The sequence below is a fragment of the Scomber scombrus genome, chromosome 21 (genome assembly GCF_963691925.1).
Source record: "Scomber scombrus chromosome 21, fScoSco1.1, whole genome shotgun sequence".
NCBI classification, from domain to species: Eukaryota; Metazoa; Chordata; class Actinopteri; order Scombriformes; family Scombridae; genus Scomber; species Scomber scombrus.
The window spans coordinates 16,209,287-16,226,433 of NC_084990.1; the positions used below are offsets into that span (position 1 = coordinate 16,209,287).

Consider the following 17,147-nt stretch of genomic DNA (forward strand, 5'->3'; position numbering starts at 1 on the left):
CATGCGACTGTGACTGAAGAAAAGAGGAGCTTAATGTCCTGGTGCTGAACAAAGAACCAAAGAGATGCCTGACATGAGTTCAATCAGAGAACAGTACACATTAAAATCTGGTCCATAATTACTGTAGCAATGAGACTGAACACTATCTCTTTACCAGCGTCCACACTTACGATAATGCAGCTTCCTGATTGACATTGACACAACATATAAGAGATCCCACACATTCGCACACACTGATTTCCATAAAGTAAACATCCTCTGTTGAAGGCCTCTTTGGTGTATACCTAATGTGACTGAGGGTAAATATTTACACGCAGCACACAGGAAGTCATCTCCAGCTCTGATACACTATTACACTGCAAAATCATAATACAAGCATGTATCACCAGTCCAGTTTAAGGTATTACAGATTAAAGTGATATTTTTACCAAACTCTCAGTTTGGTGTATTTAAAGTGATACTATAGTTGTTAAGATTAAAGCATTACACCAATCCGCATTGATAAGTGCAGGCAACAATTGTATTTGGAAAGTCCTCAGTATGAGAGCTGTGTGTGCAAAGCCAACATGTTGTTTGCAGTCCTTCTTTGGTAATTCCAAGGAGCCCAACAGATGCTGTTATTAGTAATCAAGTTATTACGTTAAGTAGAGATTTTCTGAGTGCTGGCCATTTCTTTTCTAAATTACGTCACATGCAGTTTTTGTTTTTTTCCCCGAAAGTTTCTCTGTGCATACCAGCAAACATGTTTGCACAAAACGAACTGTCTGAGGTGCACATATGTGGCCTACATACTGGTCAATTATGTAAACACAACATTAGTTAGTTTGCTTGTAAACCTACTGGTTAATGTTGCATTATGAGTCATTTATAGTGAGCAGCCTGCAATTTTTGGTCACTTGGGTGCATTGAAAATTTGTTTGCAAGAAGTTATTAATTTAACATATCCAGCAGAAACTGCACAGAATCATCATTTGGAATCCTCCAAAGTACTCTCTTTTCAGCCTCCACCAACTCTTGAGAGAAATACCGTGTTCTTCAGCTGCTAAATGGTCCACTATGTTCACCAACTAATTGCTAATCGGTATGCTGTTTGTTGCTGGGCAGGTATAGTGTGTTTGTTTTACTGTTTTTAATGAAAACAGCAACTTATTAAGCCAAAAATGAGTGAAAGTGAATTGAAAAATACTATAAAGCTCCAGAGAGAAAAGGAGCACTGCAGGGCCGAGTGATAAATCTTCATAGCTTCATCACTACAAGAGACTCCTTTCTCATACACATTGTGAGTATACATTCTTATACAGTATCAAACTTTTTCCCCCTAAGTCACACAATTGCTTATGTAAGTGTCCATATATATGTTCAACAAAATCTATTCACTGGGGCAAAATATCTTTTTGCTTTGTGCCAATAGAAGATCATTTGTGCCACCAAACAGTGAGTAAAAAAAGAGTTCTGGTTTAAATCCACTGTGGTTCTTTGTTACAGCCTGATGTATCAATATCAGCATTTGTACAAAGCTTTTACCCCCATCCATTACTTTTACCAATGGTTGCGGGGTTACAAGGTGCCAGAAATGATCCCAGTTCACACTGGACACAAGGACAGGTCAGCTCGTCATCACATGGCTGACACGTAGACATTTCACATTCACATCTATGAGCAATTTCAAGTCACCAGTTAACCTAACCGGCATGTCCCTGGACTATGGGAGGACAGTCCAGAGAAGAAACCCACATTTGCTAAAAATGTATCTGTGGGGCATCTTAGTGGACAAGTGGTGTGTCACTGCCACATCATTTGTTCAAATTCATCCAGGGAGCTTTGTTTTATGTCATGTACGTCATTCTTTGTCTCCTCGCTCACTTTACTTTGAGTCTAATTAAGACAAAATGTTCTAACACAGAAAAGGTAGTAGTTAACTTGCTTGTCAGTACAATTGCTAATTAAGACAGAACACCTGACAAAATGTGACCTCAATGAAGCAAAAATGAATGCGGCATCTTTTAAAAACAGACCAAACTAATCTGAAGTAAATGCATTCCTTCTTCCTTCGTTGCCATGTTGTTTCCATTAAGCTTAATAAACAAACTATGCTGTCTGAATACACCACACTCTACAAATTGCAATTCTCATACTTCCATTCCTTACTGAGAAAAAAAAATCCATCCAGCCTATCATTATACTCATGAAGTGGGCACACCAACAATATTCTGGCAAGATTGTGTGTATTTACAGCTGCAAAAAGAAATCTAAATACAGTGCAGCAAAGAGAACATTGTGACTAAAAAAAACTCAAAATCCTCAGCATAACATCGCTAGGGCCCAACAACACAAATGCTCTGAACTTTAGGGTGGACATGTGACAGTAAGGGCAAAGAGGAGCGAAAAAATCTGTCGAGCCCTGACCAGGAAATGCCAAGTAAGACATGCTCGAATACTTCCTCTGTGGTCTCTTATTTCAGCAAAGTCAAGCCGGGTCTGTGAGGGGAGAGAGCAGCAGCATCTGGAAGGGCCTACAGAGGAACCAAGTGTAAACATATGTACACTGTATGGGGAAGTCTGGGCTGGTAGGTTTGCTGTCAGTAGTCGGGGAAAGGACACAGAGTCATGACATTTTCAAAAATGACTGTCTGTATTGTCAATAATCTTAGCCATTGATATTATATCTAGATTGGCTGATAGAGACCTGAAAACAGTCACGTATGTACAGGCCCTATTTGGACTGATTGTGCACCTGCTCTTTTGATTCCTGTATGTGCAGCTCAAAGCTGATAAGCACTGCGCGAAGGTAACTATAGATCAGTGGGGCTAATGAGCCCTGCTTTTCTGAATCCTACATAAACAGAAGACAGAATAGCGAGGAATAATGGAGCCTGAGATGTGTGTAGTTATTTTGCGGTGGTCTGGTGTCATTTTCAGGCAATTTGATATAAACACAGCAATTGACTGTGCATGAATGGCACTTTGCACAGTCTTGGCACTTCTTGAATCAGAGGTTTCCAATTTATCCTGCTGCTTTCAAATGTTGCAGGGATTTAATGAACGGTACCCGCAGTAGGCAGCTGCATCAACAAGAACAGATTCAATAAGAACAAGCTATATTTGGTTTATTATTGTTACTGCTTTAACCACATTTAGTGTCATTTTTTATGCTGATTTAAAATAATCCACTGATTGGACAGTGTTTAATTAAAATGGTTATTTATATTTTAAGCATTAATCTGTTATTGCTGTGCATTTACAGCATGTACTGACGTTTGCTCTTGTTGACAATTTAACCAAAGTGGCAGCTGAGTGATGTTGCGTCATGGTTATTAGATTTCTATTCAGCACAACAAATAGGGCCAGATTGCCACCAAACCAACAACTCACTTTTTGTGCCTCTCCTACTACCTGTGCATCGTATTGGGCTAAGTTTCAAGGTCCAGACAATGCTGGTTGTTGCACCTCCATGAAAACAGATATTATTTGTCACGGAAAATTGCCAGCCCTTTTCAGTTTTTGCTGCTTTTGTTTGATTATTATCACTGTAGATTTTTGACTCTTAAAGCGAACAAGGCATGTTGTGCCATTGTCAGTTGTTGTTGTTGTTGTTGTTGTTCCTGCATTTTATAGTTTAAATGATTAATTGATTAGTAAAAAGAGTCTCTTTTTAAGAAAATACTGAAAGTAGACACTGTGACCTGTAAATCATAACATTTTTCTCCAACATTGTAGAACAGATATTTGTTGCATTGAGAAGTGTCTACGGAGCTTCCTGTCAGGCTGCATAAAGAAAAATTCTGATGGTGAATTATGTGTAACCCGAGAGCCAAATCCCAGGGAAACAAAAAGTCTGTAATGCAGTTGAAGACAATTTGTAGTAGATATAAAATATATAAATAAAATATGTGCATTTTTTTACCTGTACTATCAGCAGAGATGGCAATGTCAGTGGGACACTTCCCGACATTGGTTCACATTGAAACTGTTGAATGATGGATTGCCATGAAATCTGATACAGACATTCATGTCCCCCACAGGATGAATTATAATAGATTTAGTGATTCCCTGACTCTTCATCTTGTGCCATCATCTGGACAAATTTGTTATTTATATTTAATATTTCAGTTCATGACTGAATACCAGCTAAGATAAGATAATGAACATAGTTGAGCCTTAGTGCAACTGTAACAGCACTAACTTAATCAGCTTTGAATATTGACAGCTGGTCAGTGTGAGGAATGTCTCGAATCTTTTGCAAGTCATTCAAACAGTAACAGTAAAAAAGTAGGGGGGGGGGGGGGGGTGAGACTCGGATATTTAATAGTGATGGTGGGACTCAAAAGCCTTTCTTGCTGTTTTGGGATTTTATTTGTATTCTTTGCACTGCTATAAATTGATTTTTAGAATCATAACACTATTACTATTGGGAGTATTACTAATTAGCATGTGGAAATAACATAATCATCAGTTATTTATATGTTTAAGACAAATATATTGAAAAATTGTGAAATGAATTTCTTTTTTTCACTTCAGATTTCATGCTGTGACATTAAAATTCAGCTAAATTAGCTTTTCCTAGGTCAAGAAAGGTTAAGTGATGTGGTCATCAGGTTACCCCAATGTAATGTGAGAGCACACAGAAGTGGTATTATTATGAGAACGGCAGCGCTCAGTGGGGAATGCAATTTATATCAGCATGTGGTTCAGCCAGTTCTGCACTGAAAAACGTTCTGAGTGGCTGTGAGTGGTGCTGACTGACAGAGTACAAAAAGGCAAATACAGCTAACGCTTAAGCTCACCAGTACACTAAATTCCACACATTGGTAAGAGCAACTTTGAAAGTGGATATTTACCATATGTAATTTCAGAGTGACTTCTTCCTACTCTGCAAACTAGTCTGTCACCAGCTCAGTGCAGCAAACATATCAAGGCAAGAAATAATTGAGGTGAGAGTAAAGAGTGAAGTCTAAAAAATATATTTTATCCATGCATAAGCCTACAGAGATCATATCACCCACTACACATTTAAGTGACAGAATATAACCTGCAGGCAGTAGATACACATCAAACATATTTGTTCTTTTTACATCATACAGTATATTGAAATAATCTGATGGAGACATCCCTTAAGGTGCATGACGGACAAACAATTTAATAACGGAACAAGTGCCACAGGCTATAGATGCTTGAGCTGCAACGTGCAACATAATCAAAGTCCAGCTGTCATTCCAGGAGCTTAACCTGTAATTTGTGGCAGATTGTTTGGGAACATGTAATTTCAATTCCAGACACGCTTTGTGTTGATCCACAAACGAGAGACAGTGAGGGAGAGAGTTAAAAGGCGATCCACAGTCAACTGCTCAGATCACCTTATGCACTCTAATTTTTGGAAGGTCGCAATTTTACCAAATGAACTTTAGTCAAATGATCTCCAACAAATCTGACCTATATTGGAGAGGAAGTAATGACACTTGTGACTCAATATTCCCAAGATACTGGCAGCATCTGACATGATGGTGATGTTGGATAAAAGCTTTTGTGGTAAAACCAGGAAGATCAATAAGCCAGCGAGTAAAACATGGTTGAGTGGTGCTGGACTCAGCAGAGTCGCGAGTTTGAAATAATCGTATGAGACAGGTTGTGGGAGCAGGGGATTACTACTTGATTCCTTTTTATCAGCGTTCACATCTCACTGTGTTGGGCCACAAAGGGCATGCATAGCTGGTGATCAAGATGAGGATTATAGAGTGAAAATTGGGTTTATAATCATCAGCACCCATCTGCATGGGGCTGATATCAAAGGGGAGAAAAATAATAATGATCTAGCCATTAAGCAGAGCATTTAATTGAAGTAGAAGATTATGAGTTCACTATCAGTGGCTTATTGGTTTTAATTCAAAAGCTGATCTGATAAAACAGGTTTAATGCTTCATAATGTCTTGTTAATATAAATATTATTATTATCATTATTGAAGGAAGCATTGGTGGTCGAAGTCATGGTACAAGTGGTCGTAATAGTAGTAGGACTACTAAGTAGTAGAAGTTAAAAAAGTAATTAGTAGTAACAGTGACAGTACCTGTACAGGTAGAAGTGCTATTAGTAGTATTATTGTAGTTGAGGTAGAAGAAGTTTTAGTTATGGTCAATTATAAAAGAGTACTTCACCTACTTTCAAGGTGCACGGAAAAGGGAAAAAAAGTCTAAAAAAGTCAATGCTCACAAAATAATACATCATAGAAACCATTAAGAAACATAGGAGCTCTATTAAGAGGAATGATGTAACCACTCCTGTTGCAAAACATTTCAAGGAGATGGATTTCTTTCAATAGTTTATTTCCAGGAGGTTTTTATCGACATTCTTAAATATCTTGTTTATGTGGTTTCTAAATGATTTTTTTGATGTATTTTTTACATTGTTATAATGTGTATTTTTTACTCTTCCCACATTCAAAATTTCATTCATGTATGTGTATGTGGGTATTTAAATGTATGTGTATGTATATATATTTATGTATACTGTATACTTTATGTCAGCTAAATATGGCATGTGAAACAGGCGCAGTTTACATTTTACCCCTTTGGTTGACCAAAATATGGTGTCACCCATGTCGTATTGGATACTCCTCTTGCTTCCCTGCCCAGCTGGGATAATGTTTGGCCTGAAGTCACATGACCATACCCAACCCATATTGGCTGATAACCAAGATCAGTAGATAACCCATTGGCTGATACATGTTTCGATGCACATAATTGGTTATTTTTTGTACATCTTTTTACCTTTTTGATTTTTTTCTTCTTTACTACCCTATTTAAATACTGCATGTAATATGTTTTGTGATGATGATCCTGATGAAGGTTGCAAGCCTTAGCGTGTTGGTCTTACAACACAATCGTTCTATACTAAAAATGTTTTGACTTTTTTAGCAATATTAGAAGACGAAGGTGTAGTAGCGGTGGTGGTAGTAGAAGTAGCAGTAGTAGTACAGGAAGTCATAGCTGTAGTAGTAGCACTAGTGGGAAAATCAGTTTTACTAGTAGCTGGAGGACAAGAAGAGAAGAGAAGTTGAAGTAATGGTAATAGCACTAGTAGTAGTAGTAGTAGTAGTAGCAGTAGTAGTACAGGTATTAGTCATACAAGTTTTAGTGGAAGAAGAATGTGTAGTAGTAGTATTATTGGTAGCAGTAGTAGAAGAAGCAATATTAGAAAAAGCAGTAGTATTATCAGCATACGCAATATGTTGGGACATTGTTCTCATTATCATTGTGGCATTCACTGATATCTGTGTGTGTGTGTGTGTGTGTGTGTGTGTGTGTGTGTGTGTGTGTGTGTGTGTGTGTGTGTGTGTGCGTGTGTGTGTGTGTGTGTGTGTGTGTGTGTGTGTCTGTGTGTGTGTGTGTTTGCGTGTGTATGCGTGTCTGTCTGTGTGTGTGTGTGTGTGTGTGCGTGTGTGTGTGTGTGTGTTTGTGCGTGTGTCCTGTGTCCTGTGTATTTGCATGAGCACTTTTAGAAAAAACATATTGTAGCTGCTTCAATTACAGATTTGACTGAGAGGAAATAAATCTAATTGTTGGCTGAGATGTTGGCCCTCTGATGACGGAGCTCTAATTTAGTGATTTCCCCTCCATGCCAGCAGAGTACTGGAACATCGGAGGAGGATACTGGAATACTAGACTGGGAATAGCGCTGCACGGAATTCATGCAAACATTTATGAATAGAACAATTTATTTATTTATTTCAAACATTTTCTATCTCCAATGGATGGAAAAATGCCCCCCCCCCCTCCAAAAAAATAGCAAGCCGACTGACTACAGACTGTTGCTAGGTGGCTCTCTCTCTTTTTAACTGATGGACACAGAAATAGCGGTCTTCCGACTGCGGTTATCCAGCACTCATGTTTCCATCACACATGTAATTCAATCGGCCTGTCATCTGCACTAATTCCCAACACATGAGCAGTACCGGTATAATCATAGCCATCACTCATCGCTCTGCAACAATAGTTCATGCATGTGTGGAGTGCACAGCTGTTGCCATCTAGCAGGAGTTACAGTCAGGGAGAGAGATATAGCACACACTGACATGTTGATTAATCAAACAGAAACTCATAACTACAATGAAATGAAACTGAAAGTGCAAGTCTGTTTAAGAAGAGTCATTAACATTCCCTTTTTCCCTCAGGTGACAGTCTGCCTAGGCTATGAGGCAAAATGTATCCAAAATATATCATATTAATTTGCTGTTTAACTGTATGCATGTATTATCTGTCATGAGCCTGGAATGCCATAAATCTTGCCCCTGTGGGCACATGGCAGGAGACCAAGTTAGTGTAATCTGTTACTAGTGATGTCATGCCTCGCTATTTGGGAATCATCTCTGTGGGAGCGGCCTCACTGCAAAGGACATGCTGATAGAAGAGCTTATCATCAAGACTCAGGCGCACAGGACAGGATAAAATAACTGGAAAACTTCAGAGCTAGGAGATGTGATGACTGCGGGTGTGTTCGCACTTTGTGTCCAGGAATGCACATGATTTGGGAAAAGAAAAACAAATGTATCTATTCAACAGTGATATGCATCTCACAAAAATATATGTCTGTTCCCCATAAGGGAACCCATCAAAGGAACGTTTTAAGATGGATTGCTGGTGGTACTTGGACATGTAAAGACATACATCTCGCCCGCATTTGGTGAACTCGGCACATGACTCGCGCTTTAATTCTTTTCAGACTCTGTCCTTTCATCAGACATGATCTCCTCTGTGTCCCTCCACTTCAAGCAGACACTTCAGACTAAATAATTTGCCTGCAAGCTGTCTGTGCACCTTTAAACGCTCCCCGAACATCCCTGCATGCACAGACAGGTCTATGTTTATGTTGGCTTTGATGCAAGGAAACGCATGGACAATATTCCTAAGAGTCTGACTGCGACCTTTAAAGTGTTTGTTCGTCCATATCACACACACACACACACACACACACACACACACACACACACACACACACACACACACACACACACACACACACACACAAGCCCACACAAAAAAAATGTTTCCATGTACCAAGCAGATAGTTTTAGCTTTGTTTTCCAGGGTTTGGCAATATCACCTGCTGAGACTTCAGACACCACCATAATGCAAAGGAGGTAAATGCAATGTTGTTTGTGATGCTCAAAGCTTTAAAAAACATCAACAGTAGTATGTCTCTCAACGCAGTGTCCCAGATACTCTGCATAATGTACAGACCTCACCTGCGACAATTTTGAAACAGAAACATTTTCCACTTAGGAGTACAAGGTGGTGAAAATGATCCACAACAAATACACTTTCTTGTGATTTCTTGGAACAGACCTTTTACAGAAATGAATATCCTATCATTCTGACAAACCTGAAGGTATCACTTAAAAGGCAAAACACACTCAGTGACATAAGAGAGAGCAAATTAGGGATGCACTGATCCAACTTTAACAGTCCCTATACCAATACCGGCTTTGCATGTTGGCTGATATCTGATGCCATTGTTGAATTAATAAACTGTATACCTCGCCATGTGGAAAAGACTAAAGGCAGGAGGCTTGACTTAACATTATTTCCTTACTTTGTAAAACAAAATCTAACAAATTAACACATAGATATAAATGTACTGAATTGTCATTTATTATTAAAATAATATTTTTCTATTATCAAAATAATAAATCCTTCGTTCTTCCTTTTCAGATATTGCAAGTCAGTAGCCTCTGGTAGATTTGTATTGCACTTACAGTAACATAAAGAGTGTAGTTAAGTCACCTCCAGTTTTCACCTGGTTAGCTGTCTCTGTGTAAGCAGCACTCACTCAGGGCTCACCTCACCTCCATCCGAGGAACCATACGGCTCTTTAATACAGAGATCATCATCATAGTCATAAAGAGGATCTCTCATTAAGCCATTGCTTTTTCACATTGAACCAAGCAAAGCCACATAATATAAGGTGACCAGATTTCTGAAATGAAAATGAGGGACATTTTCAATGTGGCGGTGAAAAATCATTAAATATTATCATTATGAAATAAAAAATGGGGACAAGTACCTTTTCATGTATTTTAACCAGCTTTTATTACACAAAAGGACCTGGTTAATAAATCAAAATATCAGCACCCACAAATATCATGTATCAGTAGCGCACAGCAGTGTCAAAAACACAAATGTAGAATACTTTAGAAAAAACATCTCTCTTCCAAAGTTAAGTGTCATGTGCAAAGACAGCTGCCAGACCAGTAGCTAGTAAATATCATCAAGATGTTATTAATAATAATTACCAAGTCAAAACATATGAGTATATTAATATTATACATGACTCAGGGCATCAGCTAATCAGATGGTCTGCATTTATAACTACTACAGTCATTAGTTACCCACACAGCCCGACACAAAATACAGAAGTTAGCCTAACACACACAACTATCAACCATTGATTTATTATTAATTAATTTATTATTTTTAACAGAGTCTCATGTTCCTATGCCTACAGGAAAATCATATGTTACCAAAGCAGTCTTCCACCTCCCCCTCTTCCAAAACAGGGCCACATACAATGTCATCACCTGGTAATCTCAGGTGTCACTAATGACAGATATGAAAACATTGTCATAATGTTAACGTTCACTGACTTTTATAACGTTACGTTAGGTCTTCAATTCAGATAAACAACTTACTTTAACGTTACATCACTTCTCACACACACACACACACACACACACACACACAGCCAAGTCTACTGCCAATTCACACAAAATAAATAAGTTCATACACAACATACCATTTACTTCTTCTTTTCTTTCCTTTTTGCCGCCTCTAGATTGTTGTTGTTGACGCTGCCACGTCTGGTCGTACGTCCTGATAACGTCTGTACGTCATACGACGTCTTCTATGGCGATGCGTTAAATGGCTACCGTAATAACTGGTGTTTGAGTCTGCGCGCATTTTTCACCCATTCAGTGTCAAAATCGGAGACATTTTCGGGGACAGCTTTGACCGGGGACAGGTCACCCAAAACGGGGACTGTCCCCGGAAAACGGGGACGTCTGGTCACCCTAACATAATACTGCTGCTGTGTGCTTTTAAACAGCACGCCGGTGTTTCAGATTCTGTGGCTTAAGGCGGAGCTGCAGGGTTTAGGGGAGGTGTGTGGGTGTTTATTTGTGCTGTTGAACGTACATGCTGTGAAACAATCAGAAAGTTATGTTTTATTGATCTGATTCACCGGCTTTCTTACTATCAGAGCGCTCTCTCTTCATTTGCTCTCCTGTAGCTGCTATCTCTATAGCTGCTCACTGACGGAGCAACTTTATCCCCCCATTCAGTGTCCGGACCATTTTTTACAGAACAGCGAGGCGGAATAAAGTAGCAGCATTCCCGCCTTGAACAGACTCTCCTGAGAGCAGAGGAAAGCAAGGCGATGACAGCAACCATCAGCAGAGGTTAACGTTAGCTGCTCCTCTCTGCACTGTCTTAGCGGGAGCGGAGCTGAGTCCTCTGAGTGCAGCAGACACAGCGGTGAAGAGTTGTCACAGCTTAATTCAGTAATTTAGATGCAGTAATGGTGTGCTCGCTTCCAACACCATTTTAACAATTTAATTATATTTGGAAATTGATTCACAGGCCGCCCATGTCTTCTCTATGTGTTTGTTGTGAAAACTGGACCAGTGAATTAACCCAGCATGATTAGTTACTTTCCATATCCGATTGTGTAGAGGGAAAGCATGGCAGGAGATTGATGGTGGTGGATTTCTTTCAATTCAAATGTTAATAGGTTAGAAAATGGGACTGGGCAGCAGCTTCCAGTAGTGTTTTAAATTAAACAATTTGAGTTTTTTTTAATTAAAACCTCAATAGTCCTCAATGAAGCAATGCTCAATTCCCCTGAATAATTGAACACTGCTTACAAAATGATTATGCTATGTTTTTTGGTTTGTTTGTTTGTTTGTTTGTTTGTTTTTTCGAAAAAACACATTTTCCACAGTTACTGGCTCTAAATTATACATTACCCATGAGCTGTTCATGTCATATTGGGGTTACAGTAATTACCGGTTTCCAACTTGTAAATAGTGTCCATGTTAAATTCCAAGTCATATTTATGACTAGGAAACTCTGATTTTTCTGAAAGCTCCTATACTGTACATCCAATTTGATGCAAAATAATACATGTGCACAAAAACCAACAACATTTGAAACTTCACACCATCATTCATCAGTCCATCATTAAACATGAATAAACCTATATTGTCAAAACACAGTATTTTTAACACAATTCAGTCTGCAGACAACTGTTTTCTGATAACTGGAACGTTTGACCAAAGACCCAAAGTCTCCTTTCATTGGTGTTTCTAAAAACCTAAAATAAGATACCAGAGTTTCTGTACTATACTGGCTAGTAAAGTTTGAATATATTGTCAATGTAATAACGGTAAAAGAACATCTACATTTTGTTAGCATTCAACAACAACATGAGATTTGCATGTTTTGGACTTGTGAGTTCTTATGTTGTTGGACAACTCACGACTGTTTTAGTCATGTGAGGGTGAAAATACTGAGCCTTGACAATATGGCACTCCATTACATTTAAGTTCAGTCACCTCAAACAACATACTTTGGCTGATGTGAGGCTTCCACATTTGTTCAGTTTTTCAGACACTTTCGCAGTATTAAGTGGAGAGTCAAGTATATTATCAAGACATTTCAGAATCAAATCCAGCATGAATGTTGCTTAGAATGCATCTCTGCAGGTTTTCAGAAACATGTCATCTATGAGAAATTCATTTGAGCAACAAAGGCAAACAGAACAGAAGCTAGCATTGCAAACTGTAGGATTTATCATTGGTTTCCCCAGTCTGTAGATCCTAACAACTTTACTATTAGTGCTTTTAGAAATCTTTCACATTGTGTTTGTAGAGTGAATACAGCATTGTGCTGCCGAAGGCAACTGCCTTGAGTCACTGAAGGGCACATACAGTGCCCTTTCAGGAAATTACTTTGTGATTAGAGAACACAGCATGGCATTGTCCACACACCACTCACTGCTATAATATTAAGAAAAAAGAAATGACTATTTGAACTCTGTCTTTACTGAGGAAGAAAGGTTTTCTCAGCTTTGTCCTGGTTAGTTGTATTGATACACAAGAAAAACTATGAGAGGATGGAAAAGTTTAGTGATGATAAGAAACAAAATAAGTGTTAAGACACTCCCATTGTTTCTTTGTATTGTGCCTCTTCAACATAACAACTGTCCTAACAAACACATCAAGAAGACAAGAGATGAAATTTTGTGCTTGTAAAAATTCTGGACAAAGAAGTGTTAATTGCTGCCATAGACTGGATTGAGAGACAAATGTTTTCTCACTTGAAATATCAGTATGTGTGTGATCTTTTTTTTAAAAACAGACAACTGGGTAATTGAAAGTTTGTGTGTTTCTGTCTTATTTGGACATTTTCGAAAATTCCAGGGTCAAGAGGTTATCTTCACTCCCATTCCACGTTATTTCTGTCAGTACATTTTGGAGAGCTGCCACAGAAAAGCTAAGGAGCAGTCTCAGCGTGGCCATCCTGCCACACAAGCATTTTAAAATTCACCCTAATTTGACTGCAAACATCCATCAGTGGCTCGGCTTACCATTGCGCTGCTCTATCACAGCGCGTTGCAGCTTTAAAGGCCATGATGACACTGAATGACTGTGTTACAGCACGATAATGACATAGATTGGTGGTAACAGAAGAAGAACAGGCCGGCTGAGATTGTGGCCTTTCATTTTGCATTGATTTGACCTTAACAGACCTCACACCAAGCCATGACTAAGCAGCTGATTACAGTGACATGCCACCCAAAATCTATGTCTATTCTATTACTTCTCTGCTGTGGGATTCAAAAATAGCTGCAAAAAGTTTGTAGTGTTGCTTCTTAACTTGATGTCAGATGGGATTCAAGTTGTTTTTTATTACTTAAAAAAGTATCAAAATGTTTGTAGAAACTTCTCAAACCACTCCTGTAATCCACATCTGTTCATCCCTATGCTCATATGTTCCAAACACTCATATTTTGGCGAAAGACACTGCGTTTTGGGGCTGGGTTCCAAAAGCTGTTTCCATTTTGGATCCAATTCCAGGTTGGCAAAATACTGAGATTGGATGGGCACAAAGGACAACCAAGTCTCTTATTAAATCTTTTAACTCCTCAGTCTTTTCTATTAGCAAAAAGCAATGTACAAAACATATCAGATCTTAGATTTTTAGCCAATGCTGACTCAGACGACCCTTTCACCAGTTGGAATGACCTGATGGCTGTTGGCAGCATATTCATTAATTTTCAGTTAAAGCTCAATTCATTTAAGCTGCACTAATACATATTTTTACACTAACAATGGGTAATGAATCAGCAGAGAGATATCACCTAACTGCAGTTCCTGTCAGAGCATTTTAATGTCTCTCAGCTCAATGTTTTGGTTTCACTTCCTGCAACTTTATGATTTTCATTCAATCTCTGTGTGTCAGCTCAGATAGGGCCAGCAGCAGCTTCCAGCAAAAAGGGTCTGATAACCCAACCATGTGACATGCCCAGCACCAAACAGCAGCTAGTCACTGATGACAGACAAAGTTAGTTACTACATAGTGCACACAGTGGAGCGATTGGCAGGTAAAGAGGCAGATATTTCCCTCGGAAGTCAATGGAGACTAAAAACAGCGCTAAAAAGAGAATGAACATTTGACCTTACATTTGCCAGGTGGCCAGATACACAACTCCAAATGCATGCTAATGTTGCTCTACACATTAACCATATAAAGTGATAATGGTCAATGACAGCTTGTTGCACTGCCCCCTAATGGCCAAAAATCTATTAATGCAGGTTTAAATAACAAAACTGAACTTTGCTATTGTGCAGCTACATGCTTTACTCAGCCATAGATGGTTTATAGATAGTAGAAGAAGCATGGAAGCGTTCAGATTTGATTGCCAGATTTGATAGTGGATTCATGCTTAATACTCCAACTCTTCCAATCCGCTCCATGCACAAGCTGTCAAGATTGTAAGGAGGTCTGAGTTAGAATTATTGCTATTTCACCATTCAAACCTGCTATATTCTAGCACACTCATTGGCTGCCTGAAGAACTCCTGATGAACTGCTGCATGTGCCGGATAGTATATTGAGGAATATTTTGGCAAAAATATTTTGGGCGCGCACCGGTAGCCTACTGTTTCAGACACATGTTCAATTCCAGCAGCAGCCATTTGTTGCATGTCATCCCCGATTTTTCTCTCTTCTCTTGTTTTCTGTCATCTCCCTGCTGCTACAATCTCATAAAGGCATAAAATGTCCCAAAACTATTTAAAAATGGTTTGCTGCGGGATTGGTTCAATAGTGACAGTGAAAACTGGTCACATTTACAATCCATGGCAACCAACATAACAACAGCCACTGTTCTCGGGAAAGTACCAAACTACAAACTCTTTAGAGGCAAACTAGAAATGAATGTTTGATACTTTACGATAGATTTTAAATGCTTTATTGTATGCTTTAAAGTAGGTCTCAAAGAAATGTATGTTGCATGTGAAAGCTAAGTTCAGAAAGTATGTTAGGTGGTCATTATTATGAGGGACTGAAGAAGAATAAATGCAGGCCAACTCATAATACTCCACAATATGTCTGACACTGTGCCAAAGAGGGAAAGGCATCTTTTCTTCCCACTACCTCCCTCTCAAGTGAGCCAATGTTTTAAGTGTGCATTGGTAACTTACCAGTCCGTCACAATTGCTGATAGCCACAGAGGCCTCCGGCATGTCAGTCACATCCCCAGTGAAAACACAGTTCCCGTGGATGCGTTCCTTAGCCTTTTCCTCAAAGTCCTCCTGCCATTCCACAAAAGCCCCTGGGGCCACCAGCCTCCTGTTGGCTCTCAGGCGGAGGTGCAGTTCCTTCCCAAACACAGTGACATTGAAAAACAAGTGCTGAGCTGAGGCAGAGGTGACCGAGGGCAACTCGGGGGCACCGCGGGCCACCCTTCTTCTGCTGCCAAGGGTCGAGGCGGCATCAGCAGCAGCAGGAGCACCTTTACTTCCACTTCCAACAGAGACCACGTGAGAAATGTACCGGCCATGGGAGTCTGTGCTGAATGGCACGATAAGACCATATTCACTTAACTTTCCAGAGAGTTTTTCTGATGGGACAGATAGTGTCAAGTGAGAATCACATAGCAACTTCCTATGGGAAACGACTAAAAAGCAAAGTGAGCTGACTTTTTATAAAGACATGCTGTATCACTGAGAACAGAACTAAACTTTTTGTCTGACATATGAATCACATAAATGTAGCTCAGTATGAATGCTCTCTTTATGCAACAGGGATATTGTATGTAAAACAAAAAAAGAAATGGGCATAAAGGGAAACCTACCAGTTCAACACACTGTATTGATTTTTTTTCATCAAGAAGAGTAAAGCTGTCAGACTCATTTTGACCTATCAATAAAAACAGTCCATCCTTTTTTATCTTTATTCCCTCACTTGTAGAAGTCAGAGTAAATTTGTCCATAAAACAAAAGCCCAGCATAAGAAAAAAGAAAACAAACTGACTCACCATGTGTTTCTGCAGCGACAATATGATCCAAAAATACTTGACTGAGTGAAAAGCATATGAATAAATACATACAATCCATAGCGAGGCTATATGTGTGAGAGCTGCCACTTCAGCGTTGAGTTTTCCTTTCTGTTGTAAACTTTGAGCAGAGTCCTTCTTCCTGAAAAAAAAACCGCACAAAAGCAGGAGAAAAGTCCTCAGAGTTGAGCTCCAGCGAGGGAGCCGGGCATTTCTGAGCGTTTCCCTCTAGACGCCAAACTGACGGATATTCACAAGTTGTTTCCAATCTTTTGCCTGTGCTGAACTGCATAGACCGAGACTGCCCCATCCATTTAGGGAGCTGGGGGGTGGGGGGGTATCTGGGGTGCTGATGACGACAACTCCCCGGTAAAAACCGGGACGGTTTGAAGAGGTAGCCCAATTTTTTTCTTCCTCTTCTTCTTTTCCTTCCTCAGATAAGTTTTTAAAAAGCCGGAGAGCAAGTTAACGCACGCCTACGCTAAGGAGAGGGAGGAAAAAAAGTCGGAAGAGTTCAGATAAAGTGTGCAGAGACAGAGTGT

At 39.4% G+C, this 17,147-nt stretch overlaps 1 protein-coding gene across 1 annotated transcript in view; it reads right to left on the reverse strand.

The window, feature by feature from the left end:
• The window catches only part of LOC134003513 (A disintegrin and metalloproteinase with thrombospondin motifs 14), a 52,653-nt gene extending 35,847 nt beyond the window's left edge, over positions 1-16,806 (reverse strand). Inside the window, exons 1-2 of the mRNA XM_062442739.1 lie at positions 16,588-16,806; positions 15,752-16,170 (exon numbers count right to left, since the gene is read on the reverse strand). Of these exons, the coding sequence (XP_062298723.1) occupies positions 15,752-16,170; positions 16,588-16,666 (498 nt within the window). The 5' untranslated portion in view covers positions 16,667-16,806. The remainder of the gene's footprint in view (positions 1-15,751; positions 16,171-16,587) is intronic.
• Positions 16,807-17,147: the final 341 nt, after the last annotated feature.